Raw genomic sequence first — 22981 nt, 5'->3', positions numbered from 1 at the left:
CGTTGATATACCGTTATGTTGTGCCTGCTCATGCCCGGGAAACAGTTTACTCGGTGATTTGTATTGTTTTTTGGGGAGTGATGATTATTCTCGTGGTTACGTGAAATCATTTCTGGGTCATGGCGTTGAGGACTCTTCTATGGTTCGGGGGGAGTCCTGGCAGATGGTATGTACTGGCGTGATTGGACAATTTCACAGGATCATGAAGGGAAGAGAGGTTATGCCGCACTGCATGACTCTTTCCAGGGGTTTCAGGGGATTTTTTACGGTGGATTTGTTCCAGTTGGTTCAGGGGACAAGGGCATGGGCTGCTGGAGATGCAGACCAGCTCCAGATCGGCTAGAGGGTTCAAGAGGGTTGTCAGGGCTAGCGAACGTTCGACCCTCTCGGATCCTGTTGGAGGGGCTGAACTGACGGCTGGGGGACAGCTGTGGAAACCATTGGGGTTCACCATTCTCGTAGGTTGATTTTTTGGGAGAGAGGCAGAAAACGAGATGGTGATGACTGACAATGGTCCCTTTTGCGTAATCTCAAGTGACATTTTTAATTATGAAATTTGTCAATCGAATTGCGTAAGATAATTTGGAAAAGAATTTTGACATTTTTGTTGGAGCTCTGGGGATAGATTCAAACACATCTCTTCTTTAACTTCCTTTTATGAATTGCATTCCACTTCAGTCTTTTCGTCAGCGGATTTGAGTATTTAGAAAGATGCAGAAATAAAATCGAATTGAATAATCCAACTGCACGAATATTGCAGTTTGGAGGTGCAGTGCACGTTGGGGCAACAATTTGGGAGTACGAGAGGGTCCGAAGTCATGCACTTAGAATGAAAAACCGATTTCAGCAATGGACAATCAATGTATGCTTACAATAAGTTCAGTATTGAAATTATTCTCTCAGAGTTGAATAACAATTTATAAATTAATAGTATATTCAAATCTCCAGAAGACTGGGTGGAGAGGAGAACTACAGGCCTGGTGGCGAGGCTTATCAGAGAGTCAACGTGTATTTGCACCCATATGTTTCTTAAATGTCATTGTCTTCCTCGGCTGGAGGATACCAGCCCTCAAGAATACAATGGTCCAATATTTCTGCTCGAATCCTGGCTCCAGTGAGTGAGGGAATAGTCCGAAAGCATTACGAGTTCAATTCCACTCATCAGAATTTTTATATGAAACGATCTGATTGATTTATCTTTCATTCTTAGAGGCAGTTTGCTGGCCAATGCTGCTTTCAACATTTTCACACAGCTCTGCACTCCATTTAGGCGTCAATATGTACGTTTTATACAGCTTTGGAACAATGGCCATTCCCACACTGGGACGGGAACAATTTGCTGCGCTTTATTTGACGAGTGGAGTGGTTGCTAATCTAGCTAGTCACTTATATAAAACTGCTGTCGGTCTACCGGGATTATCACTTGGTGCTGTAAGTTTATTCAAATATCGGTTCTAAAAGCTTAGATCTCTATAAAAATATTTTAACGACTTTCATTTGCCATACCAATGATGTTGAAAAAATAATGTTATTTCCAAATATCTTTGGGTGATGTTTTAGTCTGGAGCAATTATGGGAACAGTTTCCTATATTTGTATGCAGTATCCGGACTTGAAAGTTGCTATTGTCTTTCTACCGATGTTTGCGTTCACTGCTGGATATGTGAGTAACGTAGCTCACGTTGCAATTTAAATTAACGGGCAAATGAATAAATTTTGAATAGAATTTATAGTTGTGATTTTTTTTATTTCAGGCACTCAAGGGATTACTGGCCGTGGACGCACTGGGCTGTCTACTCGGCTGGAAATTCTTCGATCATGCAGCTCATTTAGGAGGAGCGCTCTGGGGAATGTGAGTATCTGATCGATTCATTGAATTATCATTCTATATCAAGAATATCCAAGTATTTGAGTAGTCTTTCACGATCAAAATACATCTCAGATTCTGGCACTCGTGGGGATCCCCTCAGCTCTGGCAGAAACGTGAGCCTCTACTGATGTTTTGGCACAATCTTCGTGAACCAAAGAAAACTCGGTAATCCTCGTTAACGTCATTTTTCATAAATTAATAACTAGTAGATTCATCGCATCGCACGAATCCACAAAATTGATAAATAAAATTGTAAAAACTGATTGAAATATTTTTTGCTTTTTGTTTATTATTTTTTTGTCGTAATGTACAAACATTGTTGCGTAAATTCGGAAATAAAAAAATTGTCGGGTTTTGACTTAGCGTCTAGTTCTTAAGGTACTTCATGTGGTGGTTGATGTGGTCCTTCATGAATGTCGAGATGAAGAAGTAACTGTGATCGTAGTCCTCTTGATTCCGCAAGATCAGAGTGACTCCTGCATCTTTCGAGGCTGTCAGCAGGTTATCGGGAAGCAATTGGTGGAGGAAATTGTCGGCTTTCCCCTGGTCCACTAGAATATCCAGGGGTGGCCCTGAGTAGGTTTTCATGAGGCACGTAGCGTCCCACTCCTTCCAGACTTCTTCGTCTGGGCCGAGGTAGGCAGAGAGGGCTTTCTTTCCCCAGTCACTTTGCACTGCATTACTTATCGGAGCAAATGCAGAAACGGTTTTGTACATCCCAGGGTTTTTAAATGCACAGATCAATGCTCCATGACCTCCCATACTGCAGAAAATCATTGAGTAATTAATTTTAAATGAATCGACACGAAATACCTTATGTATTTGTAGAATTAATTGAAGTGAGGAAAAAATGTTAGAGAGTTAAATAATTCGTAGACCCTTCAAATTTTTACGAACTTAAAATATATCCCTTTCAATCACCTGTGGCCCATAATCGACTGCTGGGAGGGCAGAACTGGAAAATTGTCATTAATTAATTTAGGCAGTTCCTTGGTGATATAACTGTACATCCGGAAATTCTCCTTCCATGGTTCTTCAGTTGCATCTACGTAAAAGCCAGCTCCCTGCCCAAGGTCGTACTCTTTGTCGTTCGGGATATTTTCTCCTCGGGGGCTAGTATCAGGAATTACCAGGATTACCCCATGTTCAGAGGCATAACCCTGAGCTCCAGCCTTTGTTATGAAGTTCTGTTCGGTGCAAGTGAGCCCTGAGAGCCAGTAGATGACTGGAACGGGGTCGAATTCTGCTTGGGGTGGCAGATAGATTCCAAAGTTCATCTTGCATTTCAATTCCGAGCTATAAATAAATAATGAATTCGACCTTATTGTCAATAACTCGAGATTGGCAGAGTGAAATTGAGTGATTTTTTTCTCGTTTGAAGATATTTTGTCGGGCTTCAAAATGCTATTAGATTCATCCAAATCGCATCATTGAGTCCCAAGATCTGGATTAAAATTTCTTTTCTAATTTTTCCAATTCATTTCTCCTTTGTTTTCTTTTACCTGTCGTGGGAGTACACCTTCTGCCATCCTCCGAAGCATTTATTATTCGAGACCAGGGTAATTTGTGACATCTGAAAAGGTGAATGTCAGTGAACGTTCTGCATAAATGCGCTCATTGTTGAGGTTAGAATGCATTGAAAACTTTTAACAGAAATATTTGAAGAATTCGTACTTCAATACTCTTTGATAACTGCCTTCCAGGTGGAATAACTCTACTATAAGGTGAAGGATAATTCTTAACTAATGATGATAATGTCCAGCTACTGCTTTTGTTGACTCCACGGGAGAAACGACTACCGGCTGCAATTAGCTTCAGGCACTTTCTCATTGAATGCAAATGATTGCTTGAATGGAAGTATGGTTATCTCTGGTTCATGTGAAACAGAGATAAACAGAAGAAAAGAATAATCGAGTCATGACCTTTCATCAATTCAACATATTTATTGCAGTATCGAATAACAAAATTAAATTAATGAAAAGTACTGTAGAAAATCGATATCCATCGTGTATAATCAATTTTATCGTTATGATTTTAATTATATCCTCGCGAATGAAGGTCGGTTTGCGGATGATTGCTCGCTCAAACTTGGCGTTCTCATAGACGATTTTGATCCTCCAACGGCTGAAAAATAAAAAATAAATAATTTATTAACCGACAAAATCAAATTAATGTTGATAACACGGTTATGTCACCTTGGAACACAAGTTCAGAGGGGAAATTTTGGATTCTACTGGCACTCTCCTTCGTGAAGGTCAGTCTGCTCCTCTCCGAGGAAGCCATTGAACTCCGGGTACTCTCGCAGAAGCTCGAAGCCGGGGATGGCTTCAAATGTTGGGCACATGGAAGGGCTATATTTTTAGCTCCCAGCAATTTCTTTACATAGACCTCAGCCTCAACGTGACGAATCGTGAATTCAGTGATTCGTTGGAGGGCAAGAAAATTTTGCTCTTGGAGTTCTCTAGTCGCGATGTCCTTCTGTTAGAAGAAAACAACTTTTCATTGATCTTCAACATAATCTCTCTTCATCAATGAAATTTAATTAATCTGATAATGGAGAAGGAAAGGAAATGAATATAAAGACAATGTGTATGAATTGATTAAACAAATTCATCACTTCGTCAATATAATAGCACAATCACCTCTTGTAACAGTATTCTATCGTCATCAGCATTCTCGCATATTCTCTGGATATCCTTGTACAACTTCCTGAGACTCTTTTCCGCCCTCGATATCCTCTCCTTCTGCTCGCCAACCTGCCTCTCCACCACGGCAACAGCCTTCAGCTTCAATTCCTTCTCCTCCTTCGCTTCTTTCAAACTCTCCTCCAATCCCTCAATATCGTTCTGCATCCTCTGGTACTCCTCCTCCACCTCCTCCATCTCCATCTGCCTCAGTTTCATCTGTTGAAGGGTCCTGACCATCTCCTCGTCCAACTGCTTCCTCTCCACATCCCCTGAAAGCTCCTCATCTCCAGAAACACCCAGCGAGGATTTGTACTTCTCGTTGCACGCATTGACGATCCTTAAAGTGTTCTCCATGCTCCTGATCTCCTGCTCAGTCTTTCTGATCGTTGCATCAAGCTTGTCCCCCTGTTCCTGCAGCTCTGCCTTCTCCTGAGCGTTCAAAACCTTCAAGTACGTCGTCGTCACAGGGGCTCCATTCGTCTCGTTGCTGCCCATCGTCGCGATGATGTTGTCGTAACGAGCCTGGAGATGCTGCATCCTGGATTTCCTCGCAGTTATCGCTGATCGCAGCTCCAGGCACTCGGATGCCATCACGCGTTTCTCCAGATTGAGGCCCTCCTTCTGGAGCTTTATTTCGGCCAGTCTTTCCTTCATTGCCGAGTCAATTTGGAGCCAGTATTTCTCCAAACTGTGAAGTTTATTCCCTATGTTCTTGATGATCTGTTCCCCTTGCGTGACCCTCAACTGAAGAATATTCTCTGCCACCTGTTTCTCCTCAGTCGTTCTCTGGGCGGCCTTCAACTGCTTCTCCCCGCCCTCCATCATCGACCCCATATCCTGTTTCTTATTCTTCAGCCTCACTAGCTCCTCATTGCCCCCCTTCAAACTCCCCTGGATCTTCTTGATGTCGTTCTCCAAGTTCGTCAACTGTGTCTGCAACAGTTTTGCCACTTCCATCTTCTCCTCCAGTGCCTTCTGGAGCCCCTCAATGGCCTTCACCTTCCTCTCCAACTCCGCTCGACTAAAGTCATCCGGTCCGCACTTGCCCAGTCTCATCTCGCACTCCTGGATCTCGAAATTCAATTTTTGGTTCAGCTCAGTCTTCTCCTGGAGTCTCTGCTCCTCTCGCCGTTGGTGCACTCCGAAGATCTCCACTTTCTTCAACTCACCGGTCGTCTGGAGGTCCAGGGACTTCCTCACCCCCTCCAATTCCGTTATTTTGCCCGAAGTCCGCAGGATCAGGTCCTGGAATCTTTTTGTTTCCTTGAGAATTGCAAACTTTCTTTTCTCCTCACTCTCGAGCATCGCCTCCAGCTGCTTTAGACGATCTGTAGCGCTCAGACTCTGGTCGTCAACTCCACAAATGGCAGCTTTGATCTCCTGGATTTCTCTCGTCCAGTCGTTAATTTTTCTTCTCTTAGTCTCCAGCGAAATCTGGGTGGCTTTCACGTCTGATTTCAGTCGCTGGGAGCGACGTGACAGCCCCTCCAGCGATTTTTTTCTTATTTGATACTCCAGTTCGTACATTGCATTGCTCTCCACGATTTTCCGGCGCTCTTCTTTGTCCAGGAATAGTCTCTTTTCCAGGTAGCGTATGAACTCCTCCAGTTGCTGATTGGTGGAGACTTGAGTCTTCAGGAAATCCTCGGACTCTGATAACACAGACATCTTCTCTTTCCCGATTTCCTTCAGGGTCTCGATTTCTCGTAAAATCTCCTGGATTCCAGTGTCTCGATGACGCAGAACTCGTACACTGTCGGACCATCTTTCGATCAGCTGACCTCGCTCCTCCAGGGCTTCAACATAGAAGTTCGCTGTTCTCTCGAGAATGATCTCCATCTCACAAATTTCGTTCAGCGTTCGGAGGACCGAGGACTTCAGGGAGCCCATTTCCAAAGTCAATCTCTGACGTTTCAATTCCAAATTCTGGAAAAATTAATTAAGAGTTAATTAATGAGTGATTAAGTGAAGCTGTAAAATGCAATCAAATATCTGTAATTTTTCTGATTTATTATTTCAATGCTCACTTTGAATTCCTTGGCATCAGATTTCATGTACTTCTGCAACAATTCCTCATCCTCCTCCTCCTTATTCAAGACATCCTCCCACTGGAGGAGTTGCTCCTTATCAATAGCGACAGTTCTCTGGGAATGATTCAGTTTCTCTTCTGTTTTTCCCATGTCCTTTCTCAAGGAAGTAATCCTCTCCTCCAGATTTGTCTTTTCTCGCTCGAGACTCCGGATCTCCTGAGCGATCGACGATTCCTCGTGCTCAGAGACTTTGAAGATGTGATCCTCGGCGTTATGCTGGGCTGCATAGGCCGTGAGCAGTTTCTGATTGTGATCATGTTCGATGTTAATGTTTGTGATGTATTCCTCGATAGATTTAACTCGATCCTCGTTGATGGCCAGGTCTTCCACAAGGTTTTTTTTCTGCTTAATTTTTTCGTCGATCTGACAGACAATTATTCTCACACTTATTCATGTAATCGACTGTATAGAATGTCCAATATGACATAATTTTGTTTAATGTATTCGCTATCGAATTAACCACTGAAGCAATACCTCGTCTTCAAGTTGTCTGTTCTCCTCATTGGCCACAGGGATCCTGAAGCCATCATTCCACCCCAACTCATTCAAAACCTCCTCAATGGGCCCTCTCATCTCCAAATATCCTCTTCGACCTTCAAGAAATTAATTTGCCTCAATATCAGAATTGATCAAACAATTTATTCGTATATAGATCGGCGGCGCCACTGTCGATCCTGGCGGCTGGCAGCGACAAAGAAAGATCGATTGTGGATAGGAGATAAATGATTTCTTTTCGTAAAGTCCATTAATTCTATCGTATGTACTCGATTTGTAGTCGTTTGAACTGAGCTTAGAATGTTTCGTCAGCATCTCATTTATTTTTAAATAAATAATGGAAGTAGGGTCATCTGTGTGCCACAGGGGGAACCCCCATACTCACAGGGTACCTGTAAGTATTGTGATATCTGTGAGCCACAGGTATATTTAAGTAGTGCCCTCTATGTGCCACTGTCTGCACTAACCAATAACTCGACGAACTAGAAACGATTCACTATCGGTATGGAAAGCAACTATTTATCAATTTTTACTAATCTGTCAGTCAAAATGACAATAGATTTTTAATTATCATTTAAAATGATAAATAAGGAACTAGCAAACATTTGAAAGTCCATCCAAACGGATATAAATCTAGTGCAAGCGATGGATCTCGTTTTTTTTTTTGGAAAAACAATCATCTGTCGGCTGTCTAGATACAAATTAAGTCAAGTGTTTTTCATTGTTTATTTCAAATGTAACACAATAAATAAATAAAAAAGAAAACACCGTAAGCCATTGAAGTAACAAAGAACACTTTTCATTTTCATTGTGCTTTATTTCCGACTTATTGACAATTCAAAACGCTCAATTTTCCCCCTCTCCCCGCGCACGGCTCTGATTATGCGCAGAAAGTACAACCATCAAGTGGTGCCCTCCACCGAAATAGCGGTGTTTCATGTAAACGTACGAGGCCCCGTAACAGGCGAGGACAAAGCCCATGCCCTCCCTTGTAATGCCGCAGGGCCGGTGGTGTCTCCCCGTGTTTGCAAATCTCCGCAAAGTTCCAGTAAACCCCTAAACTCGGCCCACCAAAGCCACGAAATTATTGAACTTCACGCGGTGATAAAACAATTACCCAATCGTGAATGAAGAGAGAGAGAAAACGTCGGAGAAAAAAAAACGTGTCGAGCATAATGCGTGTGTGATACTGTGATAAAACCCATAGACAAGGAAGTGTTGAGGTTTCATGTGGTGTGGAGGCAGTGGACAGTGAGGGATATACCTAGGATAACACTGTGACGAAGGAGAAAGAGAGAGAGAGAGGGAGGGAGGCAGGGAGTGAGGTTGCGAGCGGGGGCCGAGGCAACCCGACCAAGAGAGAGTGAACAGAACAAGTGAGTGTAGTTTTTACTCATGAACGTGTGCGTGAGGTAAAGAGTAAAAATCATTTTTTCACTCTAATGTAGAGTAAAACGATTATTTTCACAGTGATGGGAGTGATTGGGGGCTGATTTTTCGTGTGCCGGAGGAAAGGGGGATCGACCCTCACGAACGAAATCAGAGCGCAAGCGAGTGCATGTGAGGGAGAGGGAGAGATCAGTTGAAAAAAAAAAAGAGGAAAAAAAACGTGCCTGAGATGGACGCTACTCCGAGTACTTCCGTTCGCTAATTGAGCGTGACTTTTCGCTCTTTTCGTCATTTTTTTTGCTCATTTGCATGGGGCTTTATGTGTAGCTCTGTCTATTCTACATTCCCCGGTCGTTATTTAAATAGTCGAGGGGCACTGGATATTTTTTTATTTCATTTCGTGAGAATACCCCTGCGGGTTTACTACCCCTTCTCTTCGGTTCTTCATCCTCTCTCTTCTAATAAAGAAAACGTCCACCAGTGTGAGAACACACCTGCGTTCAGGCCATTGTGTTGGTGAGATTTTTCACGTGTCGAGGAAATTGTGTGGGTGATTTGTCTCACAACTGTATATTTCATTGCTGGTGAAACCCTATTTTTTAATTTATTCTATGGCCAAGGGCCACTGCCACTTGCTCACGAATTTATCGTGTTACTCCTGAAAAATCTTGCGGTACTGTTGTCGACTCGACGGAGATGGTGCAAGAGAGACGAATGGAGAAGAATGGCGAATGCCAGAATTGCCTGAATCGTGTACGCGTGGATGATGCACAAAGCGTCGCAGAGCTCAAGTTGTCTGACGGTTTTCAGAGTTTCTAAGAGGACGACAGAGGGTACGAGAGAATTCTTGATGATTTTGGAGCTCGTGGGGTGACAACAGAACGGTCAGGGGAAGGGGAAGACCCTCGTGGACGAAGCGCGAGGGAGAGTAGAGGGTATTCTTTGTTTTTTTTTCTCACACGAACGTCTGTTTTTGGAAATTTTTCAAAAAGAAGTTTTGATTCAGGGGACCTCAACGAGGAGAGAGGGTCTAACGGGCAGCAGCTACCGGAGTGTGTGCTCTCATTTCGTCTTTCTAGTTTTTTTTGTTTCAATGATCGGACGAGCTTTTCGTTCACGCGGCATCGCCGTTATCACGAAAAAAATGGGAGTGTCACGGTGCACGAAACGCGCTCACCAAATGCATCGTTAAATTGTGAATGTCAACTCGAGTGGACATTTTTTCCGTTAGATTTGAGGAAGTGGGGAGAGAGGGGAGGTCATCGAGGTATTTTAATAAGGTTTGGAAGGTGTTTTGGAAGGCTGGGGCAACTGGCAATATCTTGATATTTTCGTTGGAAATACAGATAGAGATAGAATGCCTTTTATTACATTTGGAGATACAGTGGGCCCCTAAGGGCGAATAGAAACTTATCTTACAAATGGCCTAGTCATAGATATCATTATCTGCTGGATAATTGGTAGAAGCACATTTTAATTTTTGGAATTTTTACAGAGGTTCTGCTGCAACGTTTCGTATATGGCGTATTCTACAACAAAATGTGATATATCGATAGTAAGGATTATTCGGTACTTCCAATGTCATGATGTGCATCCAGATTTAATGGAGGTAATTATATAATTCATCATTGTTTATTCCTGAACAAGTTTGAGTAAATAATTAATTTATGTAATTCTAGTTTGTAGCTAACAACGATAAGGATGGAGTGGAAAAATGATGGATAACGAGATGGAAAACTTCCAGGACCTATGCTTCACGCATTGATGGGTATATGCTTTTCCTGTAGGAGACCCTCTAGCAATCGGCTTAATAACAAGATTTCAGAGCACATATCGGCTTCGGTAACACCCCTTCATGTTTGTCTGGAGGAACAAGGAGGAGCAGAACTGGGCTCGTGTGACGCCGTGGCTCGCAGGGCGCAGGTAAGTCCTAATCATTCCTAATTACCAACTCACATTCCTAGGTCCTGGTGTCGCAACTTTTCCTTCAATTTTCGTCGTTTGTTGTCAAATTTTCATTAATATCTTGTTAAAGACGAGGCTAAGATTAGGGAGGACTAGGGAAAGCGTTAGCTCAAGGGTGATAATTAGTAAACACCTGAAGTTCTGTCAACACTTTGTAATGTACTTTAGTTATGGTGTTGGTGCCGTGTCTAGACATTTGAAGGATACACAACTCTCAATATTATATTTGATAATAGTCCTTACCCTGCACTTGAGAGTGTCTTGATATTGGAGCTGATAATTGACACGAAATTAATTGGTGATGAACCGAAATGGAGAGCCTAGAGGGAGCGCTAGATTCAATAGGGACTCGAGCACGATGATTGATGTACTGCTCTCATGTACTCAGTTCGGTGTTTAAAATTATATTGCTCTCAATAGACGGCTTTCTGATTAATAAATTTACATTGAAGTCAATATGTTTGGTAATGTGCTAAAAGAAGGTAAGTGCATTTCACTGAGGAGACGTTATCGATGAGCATATCTTGTGAAGGAAGGGAAATAGCGAATTAATGAAACACTATCGTGTATTAAAAACTATTCAGTTTCTGGACAGAATTTTTTTTTTCTTAGTATTCTCTGACATCGATCTAATTATACCAGGTTTCATCCTCATTAAGCTTCATTTGGTGTAATTATATTGCCCTAAAAAGTGATCGTGATAGCTCTGACCTTGAGAAAACGCCCTCAGCAATGATAAACAGTGAGGAATTCACTGAAACTCTTCTCTCGAGAGAATACGAAATTCCTGTAAAATCAATAACCATTGAAGTTTAGCCCAGGTCTTGATGAAAATCAAATGAGAAAGATACCACTTAGAAATAAATAAATGCCTCTCTCAAATTAATGAATATTTGGCACAAAGATTATTTTCTCACTTGATAGATAGAATATTGAGTGTAAATTTACCGTTGGCGATTAGCCTTTTATTTTGACCTGGAATCCGAAGGGTCCCGAAGCCACTCGAGGTTTTCCGGTGGGTCATTTGATGATGAAATTTTTGCTGATTTTCTATCACACAAAACTTATCTTATCCGGTAGTGTATATTGATTGGATCTTCATTGGGTTTTACTTCATTAATGGGAGATTACTGTGACTTTTGAAAGTCTCTGATAGACCTCGAGCCCTCGAAACTCCGATGATTTCAAATAAAGTCCTCACTGTACTTGATTCCTGGTGTTATTAATCCTTTTGGTAGTGGAAAATAACGATGATGATTATGGTGTGTGACAGGTTAAAACAAGTGGTGAGCAACTGGGTGAAACGATTAGCGTTAAATCGTGGGAGACGGAGGTAGGATTTACTAAGGGTGGATGTGAAGATTGGGGACAACAGCCGAGCATGGCCAATACGATCAGCAACATGAAGATGACAAACCCCATCAAGGGGCTTGTCAGCAAAAGACGAAAACGATTTACCGAGGATGGCTTCGATCTTGATCTCACATGTCAGTATTATTCATCGTCCAGGTATCCGAGGTATTTTATTTGAACAATTATTCAATTGATTTATTCTTCCAGATATACGGGATAATTTGATAGCAATGGGCTTTCCCGCTGAAAAGCTCGAGGGTGTGTACAGAAATCACATCGACGATGTGGTTAAATTTTTAGAATCCAAGCACAAGGATCACTACAAAATTTATAATCTCTGTTCTGAGAGATCATATGACTGTAAAAAATTCAAACAGCGAGTTGCAACGTACGCTTTTGCTGATCACAATCCACCAAAATTGGAGCTTATAAAGCCATTCTGTGAGGATGTTCATGATTGGTTATCTGAGGATAGAAAAAATGTTGCTGCTGTTCATTGTAAAGCTGGCAAAGGTAGAACTGGAGTTATGGTGTGCTGTTATTTACTCCATACCAGGCAGTTTTCAACTGCTAGTGAGGCACTGAATTTTTATGGCACCAAGAGGACAACTGACAGGAAGGGTGTTACGATACCTTCGCAGAGGAGGTATGTGGGCTACTACGCAATGTTAATACAGGAGAGCTTGAATTATCAGCCAGTTACACTGATTTTGAGGGAAATACAGTTGGATCCAGTTCCAATATTTAATGGGGGTCAAGGCTGTGAGTATTTTTTATTCATTTCATTCCCTTTAAAGTCTATCATTTGCCCTAATTTCATGAATTTTGTTTACAGATTTGCATTTTGTGATATGGGAATCAGAGAAACGAATATTTAGTTCTGAAACAATTGAAGTTAGGAAAGGAATGCCGTCTATATCAATTTCAATTGATCATAATGTTTCACTGACTGGTGACATTCGTGTAGATTTTTTTAATAAGAAGCCAAAAATGAAGAGAAAAGTAAGTGATTCGTGTTTATTCAATCTATTTTTATTTTTAATTAGTCGAAATAATTTCAAATTATTTTTACGTTTGTGGGAAACGCCCTTGAGTCTTTATCATTAATTCAGTTTTATCTGTTTATTCAGGAGAAAATGTTTCATTTTTGGTTCAACACATTTTTTGTACGTGATTACTTGCCACCCGAGTACGGAGATAATGGTGAATTGCCGGTAGAACGTTCAACAAGAGCACTGAGCTGCGACGGTACCGCTATGGAATTGCCAATGGTAACTTCACATTCAAAAGCAAGAACCAGCTCATTGGCAAGTCTTGGGCCAAAACCACCAACACTGGTACTTGCCATTGATAAGACGGGATTGGACGATGCGCATAAAGACAAACACCATAAACTTTATAGTGCGGATTTTAAGGTAGAGATTTTATTTGTTCACTGGAGGAGGGGCAGTGGAATGTAGCTATTCTGTTGGGAGATACTGAAGGATGAGATAAAACCACTTGAATTACTGGGGCTTGCATTACAACGACTCAACTGCACGTGATATTTGATCTCGCACTAATTTTTCTCATGTTGCAGAGGTCTCGATAAAAAATTTTTCATTTTATTTCTCTTCATTGTGCTGTTCAAAGAATTTTAGTTGGGAGACATGGAAATGATTCAACTCTCAAGCTCTCGTATTTTTCACTTCAACTTTTAGAACATTCCAAAATGGTTTTTAATGCTATTGAGCAGATAAATTGACGGAGAAATTTTAAATTGAAAATTTAGTATGTAAAATCATTCTCTAATGAAACAAATGTTCTCATTACAGGTGAGTTTACTCATGCATCGACAGTGGGAAGTAACAGGAAGTGGTATAACTCAGACAGTACCAACAATGGTCCCCAGAGCGGATGTACAAATAGGCATGAGTGGACAGGAGACACCGAGTGAATCGAGTGAGGCTGACAGCAGTGAATGTGAAACAACGGGTGACGAGGATGGATGGGAATCAGGTGAGTTCTCAGTATCACTCGTTGCTAAACGTCAATCAATAACGCACAGCATTAGCCGTACAACACATCACCAACAGCCACAACAAGAACAACACAACAACAGTAGTAGGATCGTGGGTATGAGGGGTGATAATGATAAAAATCAACAGAGTGATGAGGATTTAAATACCTATAATGACCTATTCACGAGATCAGTCACATTGAATGACACATGATGACCTACAAAAACTACATTTACTTGACCCTTTTTCTGTTGATTAATTGATTTATCGATCGGATAATTGATTCATATTTGTTGAACTTTTAAATTCGTTTCTATTTCTCTGGTTTTTATTATCAGATTGTTTATTGTTTTTACACGGTAAACACAATTATTTTCTCGCATTTTGCTCTCTTGTCTTTACCACACACTCACCGATTGAAATCAGGGTTTAATTGATGAAAAATGATTTTTATTTCATCGAATAGAAGATAATTGATTTTGGGGTAACGACAAAAATCATCTTCTCCATCAATTGGACAAGTGTAAAAATTATTTGCACATCCTGATTAAGGCATGCACTTGTAGTTATAAAGAGCAAAAGTGCACGTTACATTCACATTCTGTAGATCGAATTGCTTGTTTCGTTTTGTTTCAAAGACTGACTCTAAACGTTCCGTAAGTTTGTTGTACTCAGAATGATATGAGCGATATGATTTTCCGAGATATTCTATACCAATCGTCAATGAAGTTATTAATGAGAGAATTCAGTTTTATTTAATTAAGAGGAGCACTCGTATTGATTAATCTTCGTACAACGTGCACTAGTTGAATCTACTTATTATTAGAATAATAGGAAATAATTGAATGTTTATAATTGACGCAGTTTCCACTGCCTGCAGTTTAACAAAGTCTTAAAGATTCGCACTGTTGATTATGATTAAATGGATAAATGAAATGATGTGTTCGTTAGGCTGGTTTTGTTGACTTTAATATTGGAATTAAAACGTTGATTAATTGAGGTAAAATACTATGAGTGATTTGCGGAGTGAACAAAGGAAAATGTTGTGATGTATTTTTATTGGATTTCGTCGTTTTCGGGGAATTAATTGATTAATTAATTCCAGAGCTGAGGGAGATATGACTGTCGATTATTTTTTATTGCAAAGCCCTCGACAGAAGGAAGTCAAATAACATTTTTAAGGAATAATTCAAGGAAAACAACAATGAAAGCGTTATTCTATTCTATGATCTGATGGGTAGTTGAAAAATCTCTTAATTGCTCTAAATAATTGATTAGTAGTATTTTTATGAGAGTGTCCTCAGCTCTGGTGAATTTCAAATGCGATAAATAATCTGCTGTGAGCGAAAGTGAATTTATTGTCTCGCATGTTCGATTCTTTAAACTTAAACAAAAACACAGTAAGTGTTGGATTAAAATTAATTGATTATATTGTACAATGATTACGTTGTGATATTATAGTGTTACGAGGTCATTTGTATGAATGCGATAATTGCTCGTCTCAGGCTCTCAATCCCCAATGTTTTGTTTTTATTTTATGATTTTTGTTGAACATATGAGCACGTAGGATTGTTTAATCACGTTTTGATTCACACGAAAGCCGTTTAGTTATCATAGTTTTTCTTGATTGAGCATGAAGGATCACATGCATGTGTATTATGTACATGATCATTGTGCTGAGCGAATTTTCCCTGATGTTCAGGAGGGAAGTGGAGAAATGAGATGGGGCGATAATTCAACATTGAAGATGGAAATTTTAAAAGTTGTTAATTAATCTCGTCATTAATTAAGTCGAGGTGAATATTGAAGAGAACTGGAAAATAAATCATCTCATTCTTCCTTTGAAACTTTCCAACTGAACGAATACATCTCCAATATGAAACAACTCCAATAAATACAGGAAAATAATCCTCTCATTTCATTGAATCACACACAACAAAGAGAAAAAAAAATTATAAAATAATTTCACAAATGTGTGTCTGTTACCATTCAGTGGACTTGGATCAGCGGGTCGGCCGTTATCGTCTACTATCGGATGGAGGAATGATAGATGTTTTGTGAGCCCCGTGTGGACAATTCACACATAATCCCTCACGGCCATCTTTAATTCATCCCTTCGAGCTTCAAATAATGACGCTAATGAAAATTCATTTGATTTAGTGACAAAACAAAACGAAATGATAATTTATCGATCGATTATTATAATAATTAACGTCCTGATATTCGATATTCACGTGGTTTGCTACTGGTCCAATGGTTCTGGAGTATTTTTGAGGGTTTGAGATAACGAGCGAGGCGAGATATATATTTTTTAATTACCTATTTAATTGGAATCACCTGCGTTATCGTGATATTTATAATTTTAATTATTTTAATGACCGGAGGAAAATGGAAAATGAAGAGGATTTTTTTTTGTGATTACGCAAATCTTTCATTGTCTTCGAAAATAGCAATTTGAAAATTTTTTCGTAAGACTTGTTCCCTCCAAGATAAACCGATTGTACCAGAACATCTCAACTCAGGGGAACACATTTTTTAACGAGTACGTAATTATTCATAATAAGGAACTTATAAACATCATCTCAAAAATTTTGTGTCATCTCAGTGGAAAGGACATTCACACCTAAATTAACTAATCACAAAAAAAATCCTTGAATCATTACATTTGTTTAGTGCACTCGATTCTCGCACATCCTTACCAAAAAGCTCACAAAACAATCCGACAATCGTTCATTCCCACAACGGGATTAATGGCCTTAATAAAGTCCACGTAGATTTTCAGTTAATCACCTAGTTAAACTAGACAATTATATGCCTAAAGTTTAGGCACGCTCGTTAATTGTTGGTGAGCCCAATGCGGCATTGCGCAAACACTCGAAATTCTTTTCCAACTGTTAAATGCTTGACACCATCAGGAGAAAATAAATTGAAAGTTTGATTAGGCTGCAACTGAATCGATTATCCAAGGATTAAGTGATATCAATCATCTTCGATTTTTTTTATTATTTCGTAATTATACGAGGGAGGAAGGTGCGAGAGTGACAGAGCGTTCAAAAATTATTACCTTTATTATTAATTGATGATGAATGAGAGGGGAGTGGAAATCTTAGGGGAAGGGGAGGGGTAAACTAACGATTATATAAATAATAGGACTATTTTCATAAGTGATAAATTGTAAGTCAATAATTATCGAGTAGCATGGGAGAGAAAAATGTGAATTTGTGAGATCGATCTAATGGGAAAGCATGAGTTGCTATTCGAGAGGTGCGAATAATCGGTGAGTGTGTGTATGTTTATCAATAGTTAAATTACATTGAAGAAAATCAAGGATTAACGCGTGATTTTTAGATTTTTTTCCTCCACTTTTTATATCAGAAAAATAATTATCTCGATGGATTAGAAGAATGTCTAATGACTTCACATCTGTGTAATGATTTGTATAAACAATTGAGTTATCAATGGATGGATAAAATAATAAATGTTGATATGAGTGAGTGAGACTAATTCATTGTATATTTGAGTACGTACCTTCCCTGCATTTCGTGAAAAGCCGAACGAATGCAAAACAAATCGTAATGATAATGAAAAAAAAAAGAATATTTCAAATATAAGATATATATGTAAATCTTCAATCAAAACGACAAAATAATAATATTAATTGATAGAGGTGTGATGTGGAGTATGAAAGAATCTCATTACAAGACATTTATTTTTTTAAAGTTAACTGGAATTTCAAAGGATAAAATTTTGTCTTGTTTTTACGAATTTAATTGGTAGAACAGGCAAATAGATTGTTTCTGTTCTCCTTAATTATTGATTATTTCAATTCCATTTGAAGGTTGGTGATGAGTGAAATACAAAGACTTGAAACGTAATGGCCACTGTTAAACCGAAGAAAGAGAAAATCGATGAATAAGATAATGTTAATTCTCAATTAATTAATTTTTTTGTACAAAAATGTCACGAGTGTTTTTTTTTTCAATTGAATGATCATTGGTTGCGTATACACACATTTAATTGTATTTATGCGTAGTTTATATTCTGTTATTCGGGATAAATAATTGATTAAATTTGTTAATCAAGAGTGAGTGGACATGCGAGTGGACAAAGAAATGAATCTATCTAAAATTAATAAAAAACCCAGCAAACAAATGAGTATGATTGTGGTACAGATCTTTTCGATCAGGTGATTGCCAATTCCAATTTCAATATCTTCATAATTTTAAGGAAGAGAAATGGTGGAACGGGATTGACAAGGAGAGGCGAAGTAATCTCTGTTCAGTCATCAATAATATTTATTTTCTTTTATTTTAACATTAATATTTGATCAATCTTGCTGTATCCTTCAATGTTCAATTCACATGACTCATCAATATGTTCTAAAGCTGCTGTCATTCATCTCGTTCTACCAATTTTCCCCTCGAATTTCTCATTTATCTTCATTTTCTTCCTCAAATGCATGGCATACTTGCTTCTCTATCGATAAAATAGTGTAGTAAACGGTGAGGAGATGGTCGCTCGATTATTCAAAATAATTGGCAAACTGTTGATTTCACAGTTACATTAACTAAATAATTTGCATTAGTACCTAAAATTTGAAGAGATAAATTCTTGACTGAAAAACAAAATGGGTCTGCTTACAGGGGAGTCAACGTATTTGTGACTTTGAGACATGACTGATGGCGGGCCAATCAGAGATAAACTCCTCAGACGATCAACTCCTGACTGCAACACTACTACAGTCGCTTTGATTAAAAAAAACTATTCAGTAGTTATTTTGTAACTGAATCGAAACACTTCGATTTACCATCAGCCATCGCATCTCCCGCCTGTCATCCGCATGAGAAAATCAATATTTATCGGTTTATTGTTTTTCTCTGTTCATCCAATAGTCGGGTCGATTTACCCCGTTGAAATTTTTTTTTGCAAGCACATTTCTGGGGTTTTTTTTGTCATTCAATGGTTTTCGAGAGGAGGAATCTCTATTCATTGTCTAGGATATCTTGACAATGGGGGGAAAGCACAAATAATGCAACCAGATTTTTTTCGAGCTCGTTGGATAGAAAAAAATGCAAATCTTCTTTTATATTTTTCATATTTATGATGCGAATGAAGTACATTCATTAGTTGAAGTCGCTTCGACGAGTAATTTATTCTCCTCAATCAGATGTCCTCCATTAGATCATTTGATGAGCCTCGATGAAAATTATCTTGATCCAAAAAATAAGCAGCGGTAACTGAATTTAGGTAGAATGTGTTAGACCACCGCGAATAAATGTAATTTTATACATTCAAATTTTAATTAAACTATTGTTAATGAAAAACAAAATGATAAATCGTGAATAACCTGGCAATTGTGATTTAAGTTGATTTTTATTTTACTTTTTTTTTAACGCACTAGTTGACGATTCCGTAGGATATTGTACACTTAACTATTTATTCTTCTACCCCGTACTTGACGGGTTTGACGTCGGGTCGATTTATTTATTTCATGTTATTGGGGAAAAATCTAGCGGAACATTTTGTCAATTGATATTCTATTTTTTAGTCAATCTCCAATTCTCTTTGTTTTCATTTTTCTTTTTGTCCCACAATTTGGAGAGTGTCAGATGAATTCATACCGATTTTTGAACAATTAAATGAAAAGTCGTTTTCTTCAATTGTGCAGACGTCGAAATCTTGGAGAACTCGAGAGTGAAATGGGAAAAACAAATAGAGAATTATCTTCGTAATGAATGATTTGATGAGACACTATTTAGGGAACGAAATTTAGGGCAAGACATTTCCTCCAAAAAAGGTCTGACATTTTTTCGTAAAATTCCTAGAGATCGTCGAAAATGAACTCTTCAATAATTCAAATTTATCAATCCACGACTTAATTGTTACCCTCAAATTATGCAAATTATCAATAACTTTGATTTTTTTCTTCTGGTAATTCAGTACAAGAAGCAACGATTTTAGTTTCCATAAAACGTGAGCATGAAAACAAGAACGAAAGGAAGAGAGAGTGAGAGATGCGACCAATCGAATTCTTTCCAGGTTTATTTTTGTACGATAACAGTTATTAGGATTAAACATAAAGAATGATAATTTCAATGAAATTTGCCTAGAGAGTACAAACAAGACGACTTGATCTCAGATAGATTAAGAATTTAAAAAATGAAGAAAAAAACGCTATAACGTGTTGGGAATAAAATTAATAAGACTTGCTTATATTTGTAGTTAAATGTGCTTGAGCAATTTATTTAGCTTGATGATATAATCAATTTTTTTCACGTTAAGACGAGCTAGGACACGAATTTATTATTATTCTTCCACAATTTTTCAACTTGATTTTTCTAATTTTAAATTAATTGGCGAACAAGGCAAGGTAAAATGGGCTTTTGTAAGTGAATTGGTTAATGAAAATAGTCCATTTTACCTCAATCTATCCCATACAACATACGGTAACTTGATAATTCAAATGAACCATATGTTGAAAATAATTAATTGAGAGTCCAGTACATTCTGCGATTTGTATTTTTGTGGATACGAGATGCGATGGAATTATACCGAGTTTTATTTTATCAATTGACGGAAATAATTGGATTTTCGTGTGCTTACGAATGCATCCATTTTCCCAATCCTCGTCCTTCTATATATATATTTTTTTTCATACAGACATTTATTATTTTTAAGGGGATATGTATTACTTTATGTTGCAAGAGAAATAAAAATGACTCAGAAATTGATTAATATTGAATTCATGGTTTATTCATTGATTGAACTCTTTCACAAGTTATGTCACTTAACAATATATCAGTTCTTGAAAAAATACAGAGAGATGGGATGTGGAAAGGTCACCAGGTAATTTCTCAACGATTTAAACTTCCATTAAATTTCCATTAAATAATAAAGTAAAAATCGCACTGATTAGTTCACCTTCATAATGGGATGAATCATTTTTTGTTGATCGATAATACTTAATAGAGAAAAAATATATGGCCCATTAGCTATTTCGTATTTCAACTTTTCTTTGTTTATCATTTGAGCTTCAGATATTTTTTTCCTGCTGATTAATCCCGTCTTAAAAATATGGAAGCAAAACAGAACGTTGAAGATTATTTCATCTTCCTCGACCCCGTCCACTGCGATTGAAGGCCCCTCTGCCCCTTCCTGATACCTTGCCCTTTGGTGGAGGAGATTTTGGACGAAGTGCTTCGATCCTCTCTGTGCAACCTGTCGTTATTTGCCCGGTGGCAAAGTAACTGCTGTAGAGATCTGCATTGAAATTTGTGTTTGTCAATTCAGGACCCACCGTCAACCAACCAGGTCTTATTGTGCTGTCACGGCCAAATAGATGAAGCCTAGAATATGAAGATAATTTTATGATGAAGAAGAGGCTTGACAATGTAACTTCACGAGAATTTCCCTCACGTTTATAAAATCAACAAAAAATAAAAAGTACAAATTATCAACTGTAAAAAATAATCGAAAAATACCTTCTCCTCCCCAGACAGAAGTGTTCAATGATATGAAATATTTCGACAGGCTTCTCAATAGAGCCATACTCTGGTTCCTCGGAAATAATCAGGTCGATATCGACATTCGCATGAATGAAATCTCCATCAGTGGACCTTCGAACAGTTCCTTTGATCCCCATCAAACAATGCTCCTTGGTTCTCTGAAGGACAGCTTTGCTATCTAAATTCTTACTGTGGCCAGGATTATCAATGTTGGTTCTGATCCAGCAGATGTCCTCGCACCTCCTGAAGCCCCATTTCCTCAAGCAATAACGGCCCATGTCCAGACCATCACTGCTCCCACACCAGAGAAAGACGAAACTCCTGTTTGCTGCCACTTCTCCGATGTCTAACTCCATTATCTGGTCCCAGTTCCATAACTCGACGTTCGTTACTCCACACGTCCTCTGGTATTCCTCGAGGGGTGGCTCTATGAGGATCACATCGAACTTGCAATTGAGCTCTTTGAGATTGTAAGTCGAGAGGTTCGTTTTGAGATACATGGGAGGAGTGGCAGTGTCAGATATCAAGTCATCTTTTAATTTAATTAATTCTCGAAGTTTGGGGTACTCCTCGAACCTGTCAGCAAGGCCCACGTCTCGGATGAAGTTCTGAGGTCGTTGGCCAGTGTCGATGAAGTGCTGGCAGTAGTCGTTATGGGGATTTGATGACTGGGTGCCCTAGAATTTAGTCGATTTACTGATCATGAGCAGATTCATGCCAAAGGAGTAGGACGATAAAAAGATCCTGGAGATTATTATCTCAATTGTTTTTAGTCATATTTATCTTTAGAGAAATACCTTTAAAAATGTTGACGAATCCTTGTAGACGATTTCATCGGCTGGGAGGTTGTTGTCCTTTTGGCTTTTTGATTTTTCATCGTCAGGGTCCAGGGATCTCGTTCGTGATTTTTTTCGCTGGGAATTGTCCACCTCTGTTCCCAGAACTTGACGAAGTTCATCGACACTCGACACTCCAAGCTGACAAATTAATAATAAATGAAAAAATCATTTTTCAATATTAGAGAGATATTGATGAATTACTTAAAAAGGAGCACGTGAAATTGTAGCCGACCTGACAATCGAAACCTCGACTTATTTATGTATTTATTTACTTAATTAAAGGACATACCGTTTGGGCTAGCAATTTTTTACGTTTCTGTGACCTCTCCCGAAGTGCTTGCAGCATTTTAAATGATATATCACCAGATTATTCACTTTAAAAAAGTTAATTGACAGGTTGGAGTCAAGTATTGTAGGTTAGAAAGCTTTAACAAAGGACTTTGTTATGAGTCTAATAAGAATTTAATTTTATGGTTAAGATCCTCCGTCCTTTTTGCGGATTGACGACATCTATTTTACTCAATTGAAATGTTCCACTGATTTTTGTAATATTTTTTTATATGCAACATCGACGGCAGATAAACGTACACAAGAAGTGACAACTTTATTTTAGTTCCAGCGCATCGACGTAGAGAGACCCCGTTCCGCTCGGCGCGAAAAATTTCAAATTTTCATATCCCTGTAGTGCCTCCAAATGGGCGAACAAGACAAATTATTCACTTTTTTTTGTCGAATCATCATGTGATAACTTACTACGTTTTCATGTACACTTTCAAGAGTCTTCAGATT

At 38.6% G+C, this 22981-nt stretch overlaps 5 protein-coding genes across 9 annotated transcripts; 2 read left to right on the top strand and 3 right to left on the bottom strand.

Annotated features, from left to right (window-relative positions):
* The first annotated feature begins 1 nt into the window (after position 1).
* Positions 2-2227, top strand: LOC135160850 (presenilins-associated rhomboid-like protein, mitochondrial). 2 transcript variants are annotated; one of them, XM_064117932.1, is made up of 8 exons: positions 2-166; positions 284-458; positions 761-862; positions 949-1114; positions 1211-1431; positions 1561-1662; positions 1754-1851; positions 1942-2227. In XM_064117932.1, exons 1-8 carry the CDS (start codon positions 120-122, stop codon positions 2036-2038), a joined length of 1008 nt encoding a protein of 335 aa, XP_063974002.1. In that variant the 5' UTR covers positions 2-119; the 3' UTR covers positions 2039-2227. The 2 variants fall into 2 exon arrangements, with proteins under 2 accessions (XP_063974002.1, XP_063974003.1); XM_064117933.1 differs by lacking the exons at positions 2-166; positions 284-458 and adding an exon at positions 535-572 and having other exon boundaries at positions 679-862.
* Positions 2139-3718, bottom strand: LOC135160852 (S-formylglutathione hydrolase). Its single transcript, XM_064117935.1, has 4 exons — positions 3544-3718; positions 3372-3442; positions 2791-3165; positions 2139-2632 (listed from the first exon to the last, which is right to left on the bottom strand). The coding sequence occupies exons 1-4, from the start codon at positions 3697-3699 to the stop codon at positions 2236-2238; spliced, it is 999 nt and encodes a 332-aa protein (XP_063974005.1). The 5' UTR covers positions 3700-3718; the 3' UTR covers positions 2139-2235.
* A 74-nt stretch (positions 3719-3792) lies between these two features.
* On the bottom strand, positions 3793-7486 carry LOC135160832 (coiled-coil domain-containing protein 39). Its single transcript, XM_064117879.1, has 5 exons — positions 7121-7486; positions 6584-7009; positions 4512-6482; positions 4065-4347; positions 3793-3993 (listed from the first exon to the last, which is right to left on the bottom strand). The coding sequence occupies exons 1-5, from the start codon at positions 7217-7219 to the stop codon at positions 3908-3910; spliced, it is 2865 nt and encodes a 954-aa protein (XP_063973949.1). The 5' UTR covers positions 7220-7486; the 3' UTR covers positions 3793-3907.
* Positions 7487-8089: 603 nt separating this feature from the next.
* LOC135160836 (phosphatidylinositol 3,4,5-trisphosphate 3-phosphatase and dual-specificity protein phosphatase PTEN) lies at positions 8090-20579 on the top strand. 4 transcript variants are annotated; one of them, XM_064117895.1, is made up of 9 exons: positions 8090-8517; positions 10026-10139; positions 10210-10453; positions 11769-11982; positions 12056-12610; positions 12684-12850; positions 12979-13263; positions 13663-13846; positions 18492-20579. In XM_064117895.1, exons 3-9 carry the CDS (start codon positions 10280-10282, stop codon positions 18509-18511), a joined length of 1599 nt encoding a protein of 532 aa, XP_063973965.1. In that variant the 5' UTR covers positions 8090-8517; positions 10026-10139; positions 10210-10279; the 3' UTR covers positions 18512-20579. The 4 variants fall into 4 exon arrangements, with proteins under 4 accessions (XP_063973965.1, XP_063973964.1, XP_063973963.1 ...); XM_064117894.1 differs by lacking the exon at positions 18492-20579 and adding an exon at positions 15842-17342; XM_064117893.1 differs by lacking the exon at positions 18492-20579 and having other exon boundaries at positions 13663-17342.
* A 164-nt stretch (positions 20580-20743) lies between these two features.
* On the bottom strand, positions 20744-22808 carry LOC135160844 (N6-adenosine-methyltransferase non-catalytic subunit). Its single transcript, XM_064117916.1, has 4 exons — positions 22482-22808; positions 22151-22330; positions 21330-22030; positions 20744-21194 (listed from the first exon to the last, which is right to left on the bottom strand). Exons 1-4 carry the CDS (start codon positions 22536-22538, stop codon positions 20954-20956), a joined length of 1179 nt encoding a protein of 392 aa, XP_063973986.1. The 5' UTR covers positions 22539-22808; the 3' UTR covers positions 20744-20953.
* Positions 22809-22981: the final 173 nt, after the last annotated feature.

The sequence above is a fragment of the Diachasmimorpha longicaudata genome, chromosome 3 (genome assembly GCF_034640455.1).
Source record: "Diachasmimorpha longicaudata isolate KC_UGA_2023 chromosome 3, iyDiaLong2, whole genome shotgun sequence".
In the NCBI taxonomy this organism is placed as follows: domain Eukaryota; kingdom Metazoa; phylum Arthropoda; class Insecta; order Hymenoptera; family Braconidae; genus Diachasmimorpha; species Diachasmimorpha longicaudata.
Note: the sequence above shows the minus strand (reverse complement) of the source record. Positions and strands in the feature narration are given on the sequence as shown.

Coding starts and splice junctions, on each gene's coding strand:
- LOC135160832 (XM_064117879.1), bottom strand. CDS start 7,219: ATGAGAGGGCCCATTGAGGAGGTTTTGAATGAGTTGGGGTGGAATGAT. Junction 7,010..7,120: donor ACAGACAACTTGAAGACGAG/GTATTGCTTCAG, acceptor ATTGTCTGTCAG/ATCGACGAAAAAATTAAGCA. Junction 3,994..4,064: donor CTCTGAACTTGTGTTCCAAG/GTGACATAACCG, acceptor TTTATTTTTCAG/CCGTTGGAGGATCAAAATCG.
- LOC135160844 (XM_064117916.1), bottom strand. CDS start 22,538: ATGCTGCAAGCACTTCGGGAGAGGTCACAGAAACGTAAAAAATTGCTA. Junction 22,331..22,481: donor AAAAATTGCTAGCCCAAACG/GTATGTCCTTTA, acceptor TTAATTTGTCAG/CTTGGAGTGTCGAGTGTCGA. Junction 22,031..22,150: donor ATTCGTCAACATTTTTAAAG/GTATTTCTCTAA, acceptor ACTAAATTCTAG/GGCACCCAGTCATCAAATCC.
- LOC135160852 (XM_064117935.1), bottom strand. CDS start 3,699: ATGAGAAAGTGCCTGAAGCTAATTGCAGCCGGTAGTCGTTTCTCCCGT. Junction 3,443..3,543: donor AGTTATCAAAGAGTATTGAA/GTACGAATTCTT, acceptor TCACCTTTTCAG/ATGTCACAAATTACCCTGGT. Junction 2,633..2,790: donor CAGTCGATTATGGGCCACAG/GTGATTGAAAGG, acceptor GATTTTCTGCAG/TATGGGAGGTCATGGAGCAT.
- LOC135160836 (XM_064117893.1), top strand. CDS start 10,280: ATGCTTCACGCATTGATGGGTATATGCTTTTCCTGTAGGAGACCCTCT. Junction 10,454..11,768: donor CCGTGGCTCGCAGGGCGCAG/GTAAGTCCTAAT, acceptor GGTGTGTGACAG/GTTAAAACAAGTGGTGAGCA. Junction 12,611..12,683: donor ATTTAATGGGGGTCAAGGCT/GTGAGTATTTTT, acceptor TTTTGTTTACAG/ATTTGCATTTTGTGATATGG.
- LOC135160850 (XM_064117932.1), top strand. CDS start 120: ATGGCGTTGAGGACTCTTCTATGGTTCGGGGGGAGTCCTGGCAGATG. Junction 1,115..1,210: donor CTGCTCGAATCCTGGCTCCA/GTGAGTGAGGGA, acceptor TTTCATTCTTAG/AGGCAGTTTGCTGGCCAATG. Junction 1,432..1,560: donor CGGGATTATCACTTGGTGCT/GTAAGTTTATTC, acceptor GTGATGTTTTAG/TCTGGAGCAATTATGGGAAC.